Source organism: Thunnus maccoyii, chromosome 12 (assembly GCF_910596095.1).
Source record: "Thunnus maccoyii chromosome 12, fThuMac1.1, whole genome shotgun sequence".
NCBI classification, from domain to species: Eukaryota; Metazoa; Chordata; class Actinopteri; order Scombriformes; family Scombridae; genus Thunnus; species Thunnus maccoyii.
The window spans coordinates 16,718,850-16,725,923 of NC_056544.1; the positions used below are offsets into that span (position 1 = coordinate 16,718,850).

A 7,074-nucleotide genomic window follows, 5' to 3' on the forward strand; every position below is an offset into this window, starting at 1 on the left:
TGGAGCGCAGCCTTCATTACAACATATTGATCACTGCAAACAAAGACCCTGAATTTATTGATCCACTTCCAGACCAAAAAAAAAGAAGGGGGTTGGGGCAATGAACTGCTGTTACAAACAAACTTACAGTAAAACTGCCGCCTGTGTCTACACAAATGAAGAAGAGCTGAGGTTGGACCCCAGAAGGAGAAGGATAGTCGGTCATGGGGTTGCTTTTGATGTCCCATAATAACAAAGAAAATATGTCAAACATGCAGCAGCCACTATGCTATTAAAAAGGAAGAGCCTCATTGTGTCTCATGTTGCTCTTCATGTTACTCATCTGCTGCATGATGGCTCCTCTGTGCTTATGGATCTCATCTCGAACAGGGATTTGAGTGTTAAGAAAGTCATGTTTGACTATTGAATTATTCAGCATTGGAACAGACATCGATGTGGACCTCATGCACCTCAAACACAAAGATCTCAACAGCAGACTCCTTTTCTGACACTGTGGGCTTCACAAAATACTCTTCCAGGCTATTCCTCAAAGTCATCAACCTGTAATGAATATTTTAATAAACAACAGAGCTCCATCATAGATTGAAAAAAAAAAAACCTATATAAAATTTACATTCAGCAGTGTTCCAGAGATAGGCCCTTATAGTCCTTGGCCCATACCACAAGGGCCATAATAATTATTTACTATCCATCATGCAGTTGGACGACAAACACTGATTTATAATTTATAATTTGCTATCCAGACTGCCTGCAAACCCCAGGTTTTTAAATCTCGCTGCGTCTCTAAGTGATAAACAATCAACTTCGTAGGTCAGAACAACATTAGGTAGGGGTGCCATGCATTTGGGGCCTCCCTGGTGAAGGGTCAGGACCTTGTTGCCTGGTCTTCTATTCATCTAGACCTTACCAGGAAACCCCACTAACCTGATCCCCAGCCTATGAGCAGGAGAAAAGGGTTGAATATGTTGCTGAGCACTTGGCCCAGTTTACAAGAGAGGGTCGAGCAGGGTCACATCTCACCAAACACTGGGGCCCCTTAAACACATCTGAGTGGCCCCAGCTGTACCCTGGGCCATCAGAATCTCAACAGAGCGCAGAGAACCAGAACAACATAAAAATGGGCTCAGTCAGTGCAAAATTGAGGATTTTGCATATATGATGTTTTTCTTGTCAAAAGGGTGAAATTTCGGTTTGTTTAAATGGTTTGCTTTAAGTAAGCACAGCAAAGAGAGGTAATTACACCTAATGATAGATTAACAGAAAATTCTCATATATTTAGCCCGTGAGAGCTTTCCAGTTCATGTTCCCACTGCTGACGTTGACGCTAATTGTTTCAATCACATTACTAAGCTGGTCAACTGTAAATCCCTCCCCCCCAACTCATCTGTGGAGCTGGCTCACTGGACCCTCTTGACACGCTCACATTCAAAGCACTTGAACCCCGGCTAAGGAAGACTATAAACATACATCTCTTTCATCGCCAGAGCTTGCATAATTGTCAAGAAAAGAAGTAAAACACAGAGCTGAGGGGTGGAGGAAAGAAAAATGAAAGCAGAATAGATGGTTGGGGGTAGGGATGGCAGAACAGCAGCATAAAAGAGTGTATTAAGCTCAATTAGGCTTTTGGGCTTTTCATTAACCCAGTTTTTAGGGAGGGAAACCTCTGCTGAATAATGCTCCGACTGACTCACATCGCAACCCTGCTTTAAAGGCCTCATCTGGAAAAAGCGGCACAATGTGTGTCAGCTCTCCAAAGCCACTAGAATTCCATTACCCAGAGGCAAACCACCCGCAGCCTACCTGAAATTAAATGCAATTTAGTAAAACAAGTCGCTTTATCAAGCAACTAAACAAGATAGGAGAAAAAAAACTGCACAAATGTTTAAAGATTTAAGCTGCATGATGGTCTGATAATAAATAACTACGTCTCGTCATTTCTCGCCACTCACTATCAGGCCAGAGCAAATATTCCAGCCTTAAAAAACAAGGTCATATGGGCCCCAGAGGATAGACAGTGAGTAGCCTCCTAATCTTGATGTGGTTTTGTATCTGCAAACAATGAAGGCAACCTCCCTTCAATGGATCATTGGAGAGGAGTTCTCATAGAAGAATAATTGTCCTTCCTGGCTTTTCTCTTTGCTGCTCTGCCAAGCAACTTTGAAGAAATGCATTTTAACAATTCTATTGAAAATCAATGGGGCATCACTTGGCCAGCTAACAGTTAAAGTCTAGTAGACGCCCCCAGGAATGTGATTAAATCTTACAATCAAATAGCTATGTTAACTGACGCCCCCAGGATTGTGATTAAATCTTACAATCAAATAGCTATGTTAACTGGCTGGCCACAATTGCCATCGTCAAATCCACAGGATGTCTTCAATTTAGCGCATACAATGTCAGCTGTTTACATGTGAACTGCCGTCATTTCAAGGTTTTACAGACCTAAGGGTGTGTATTCTCTTAATCAATAACAAAGAAGAGACTGCAATTAGATGCGACAAAGATATCTAACAGCACACCCCTGCTGCATCTCATGCATACGTGGGGTCAACAGCAATACAATATGTGCAAAAGAGTCATGTTACTGACACCTAACAAAGCATACTGATAGTATTACACTGATATTCAAGCAGATCCCATTTCAAACAAGCAAAGCACCAAAACAGAAAACTTAAGAAGTTGTTTATGCACAGTGGAATTAGCTGACTAAGTTATTTTTAAGACAACAAGGCCTATGCGTTCTGTTGTAGCGTGCCAGAAGCTCTCGGGGTTGTTTAATAAAAATGCCTCCAAACAACAACTGCTCAATGCTTTTCCATTCATTACTTAAGGCCTTTCAGGTCACAATTGACAAAGTTAATGAAATGCAAGGAAATATAAAGCATTAGCCTGCTACATGCGGCTATAGAAGAAAAAAACCCTCAGCTCCAGGTCAAGAACAATATTGCAAACCAGCATGGTGAAAGCAAAGTTGAAAAACTTGGCCCTACTCTCCACACTGTGGGGGCTTTGTCTTTCAGAACATGCCACAGGAGCTTTTCATTAGAGAATGCAGTTTCATTAACATCATCCCACGCTGGTGAGCCCTGCTGCATTACAATGACACAGGAGTGCCCCTCTCTGTCAAGGAAATCTCCACAGAGCAACAACTCGCTGGGGGAGGGGGAAGGCAGAGAAAATAGGAGAGGGGGTTGTGCGGAGGGGGGGGAGGGGGGCAAACAAAAGGGAACCTGATTACCCCCGGTCACGGCTCATCCACAAACCAAAAGAAGGAAATCCATCACCTGCAGGATCAAACGGAAACTTGTGTACAAGGTAAAGCCCAGTGAAAGCTGTACCCACCCATCTAAGCACTCTCTTCTCTCTCTCCTTTCCTCTCTCGTCATTGCCACCTCTCCCTCCACCTCTCTGACTCACACCGACGGCAGCATGCAAGTTTTAGGCATACACTGTGAAATCCTACACAAGTGAGAATGTTTTCTGGTCCAAATGACCTCCAGGCTCTAACCTGCCTAATGACACACTGGTGATATATTCCAGTTTTTATTACAGTCTGTAGACCTACACTACGTACCGTTTCACGGTAGCTGCATCCTCATTTTTCCAATATTAAACTCCAAAGAGGCAGTATTGGTCATGCCTTCTGCAATGTAATGGACTACTGAAAAAAAATCATTATTTTTTCACTTTCTTGTTTGCACCAGGTTATATGTATATTGAGGAGAAAAATCTAAACTTACTAGGGCTGAATTCGTGACAGAAGGACTATTGCTGTAACAAACAATTTGAAAGATACTTAAATTACTGTTATTACCGCCATTGAGTGGGCTTAGCAGTATAACACTGCAGTTGGACACATTACCATATGATTCAAGCAGGAACCTTGAGGCGTAAAAGTGTTTAAAGTAACAGACAAAATATTCACTGCATGCAGTTTAAATCTGCACTGAGGTGCTGTTTAATTAGGACAAGACAAATGCAAAATAATGGCAGATGATAATTAAAATAATTCAAAGCACCAGCACAAGGCATGGGATGTTTAATAGCTAGGTTATTTGTTTGATTAATGTTGCAAAAGTATTCAAATCTGTATGTAATTGATTTTTATTCACTGCAACAAGAAGTGTCCCCAGTGAAATCTACAAAGTTTTCCCACTTTTAATAACAAAGCCAGCAGTTAAAAACCGTCTCAGGAAAATGCAAAAAAATGCAAATTGCAAAAACTGTCTGGCCACAAAGTATGATCTAGCATTTAAGTTACGATCCATATACGTGTGCGTCTCCTCTCAAAGAAAAAGCTGCATGTAAGCAAAATGGATAGGAGCCATATAAAGTTGAACCACATTTGAGCTGGTTTACAAGGCAAACTACAAGACTTGCAGTACCACACAACTACACCGAAGCTAATTGTTTAAATATGTCAGGCTCATTCTGATCCTCCCTGAAATGTAACACATGGAGGCAAACACGCACAATTGATGCTCATGCCGAGACACACACACACACACACACACACACACACTCAATCAAAGACAGACATAACAAGCATCCAGCACGGAACAGCACTAGGAAAATTTCACCACTCACCGTTGAAAAGGGGCTGTCCTTTCTCTGTGATATCTGGCACCACAACCTTGTATACATCTTCAGAGAAGCCTGGCCTGCATGGTGGGGTGCCCCTGCACTCTGCTGCAATCTGTGATGGAGGGGTGAGAGAGCAACAGAGGAGGGGGGTGAGCAAAAATGAGTCATAAATCAACCTTCAAAAATGCACTCTGTTGCCCCCAAAACCTCTTGGTCACGTTCTGGAGTCCCCACAGTTGTACAAAAGCATCTGTTGTTTTTATAGCAGGAACCGCAATTAGGATAATGAGGCCAAAAGGGTTAAGCATTAGCCAAAAAGCATGGCTAGGCAAGAACAAGCTCCATTTGTCCCCCTGGAGGGGCCCAGGCACAGCGTAGGGTTATAGCCAATGCTCTCGGTCGGCCCCTCTGATCAGCACACAACTCTGGACAAACACTCCACTTTGAAGTACAAGAACAAGGGAATGAAAAGTAAATGCTAACGACCCACTGTTGTGGGAATAAACATGTATGTGCAACTGTCTGAATAAACCAGAAATAACAACAGCTGATTCTCAAGAAACTGAGAGCCTATAACTGTGATCAATAGCCCTTTTTTTTACTGGATTTTAAAAAGGAAAACTCTGTGCTTAGGCTGCCAACACAAAATATGTCAGATATCTGGGTTTATGGGGAATTTGGAAGGAAATAAAATATCTGAGAATCGCTGGGACTGGCGTTTCTGAAAAGTATGAATTTCGCAAGAAGGAAATAAATCACAAAAGGTTAAAAAACAAGTCTCTGGTGTCCAAGCGTGTCCAAATATACTCCATCACACAACCTCAGCATTGATTCAGCTCCTAGACTAGAAGGCCTGGCTTCTATTTCTTTACATGCACTCTCTAAAGAATGTAAAACGAGAGGAGTCCTGCTGAAAAAGAGCATTGTGGTATCCGTGCCACTTGCCATTCTTAATCAGAGGAATTTAAACGGAAAATGCTTGCAGAGGGATAGGGGGGGAGGAGGGGAGCAGAGCTGGATTTCTAGCACATTACAACAACGGCACCAGGATGTGAAATTCTGGATGTAACACTGTGGTGTTAAACACAGACGCCAGTGCTTTGCAACAACTATTTCAACTGCCAAAAAACTGCATTGTTTAGCTATGTGACGACTGCTCTTCTCTGTTGCCCAGGGGACTCAATTTTGTCAAAGTGGCCACATAGTAAAGAAAACAAATTCCCACTAAAACACCCAATTACACCGACACTCTCTAGCAATCATTATCCCATCACTGTTGCGTGTAGCTAGGCTATACATAATGTACTTCCATTAAATTTTACAGGAGGCTACTTTTCATTGTTGCTCATAACGGCTTTTACCAGAGAGGCAATTAACTCGCCGGGGGGACAGGGACACGCTGCAGCAATCTACATAAATATTAAACCTAAACTAAATATAACCTAGCGAAAACTAGGTTAATGTGGGCCTGTGTCGCCCCAACTTCCAGACAATAAAGATTCAGCAGATATGAACTCTTGAATTAAGCTACGTCATTGCGAATTTGAATTATTTTAACTCAAATACGCCAAATTAATTTAAAGGTTCGTAGTTTTTCAAATGACACATCACCTCGTGAGCATACAATAAAGATGACCGTTAGCCGGTAATTACAGCGCGAGCTAGACCTACTTTATGGTGAATTTTATGCTATGTACACAGCATTGTTTTACAAACTACACGCCAGGCGAAGTGCTTGCTGTGAGGCCAGCTGCTCCGCCGGGCTCGTAACTCAACAAACAGTATCGCTTCTGAAAAACAAGCACCTAAACTGTCCGGTGTAACTCCGCTAGAAACCGCTCCGAGACTACATTACCTGCAGTCCTGCCAAGACCGCCAGCAGAAGCAGACCGCTGCCCTCGTGTAGTGAGTACATTTGTGCGCTCGTGACTGCCTTATTTCCACTTCGGAATCCGTGTAAAAAAATAAGAAGAAATTAGAAAAATTGAAAAAAAAGAATATCCCTCTGGCTCAAAATGTAGCCGCGGTGAAAAAAGTCCCTCTACGACAAAGGCAGGAGCAGCAGCAGCAGGAGCGGTGGTGGCGGCGGCATGTAGCAGCCTCCTCCTCTGTCTATCCAGTCAGTAGTGAGAGACAGCAGTGCCTGGTACTGAGGCTGCTGCTCCCTCCCATCCAGTCCAACACAAAAACAAAAAGAGCCCCGGCCACTAGACTATAAACCGCCCATCTCACTGTCTCTCCCTGCTGGTCACGAAGCCAATTTCACTGTTGGGACGGACGGAGCGGGGTCTCCCGTGTTAACCACCACCCCAAATGACAGGGTGAAGGTCTATTATAATATTCACATACAGCCTAATAGTTGTGATCATTCACAGCGTGTGGAAGTCATTGGCGAGTATGGTGGCTTTAGCTTACATTATTGTAAATGTATTCTTTTTTTTCTGTTAAAGCCTACATTTTGAATCTGTTCTCAAAGTGAGGTCCGGGGAC

The 7,074-nt window shown here is 42.9% G+C and overlaps 1 protein-coding gene across 1 annotated transcript in view; it reads right to left on the reverse strand.

Moving 5' to 3' along the window:
- cdh2 (cadherin 2, type 1, N-cadherin (neuronal)) overlaps positions 1–6,814 on the reverse strand; it is a 60,585-nt gene extending 53,771 nt beyond the window's left edge. Inside the window, exons 1-2 of the mRNA XM_042428706.1 lie at positions 6,440–6,814; positions 4,588–4,696 (exon numbers count right to left, since the gene is read on the reverse strand). Coding sequence (XP_042284640.1) covers positions 4,588–4,696; positions 6,440–6,499 — 169 coding nt within the window. The 5' untranslated portion in view covers positions 6,500–6,814. The remainder of the gene's footprint in view (positions 1–4,587; positions 4,697–6,439) is intronic.
- Between the last annotated feature and the right edge of the window lie 260 nt (positions 6,815–7,074).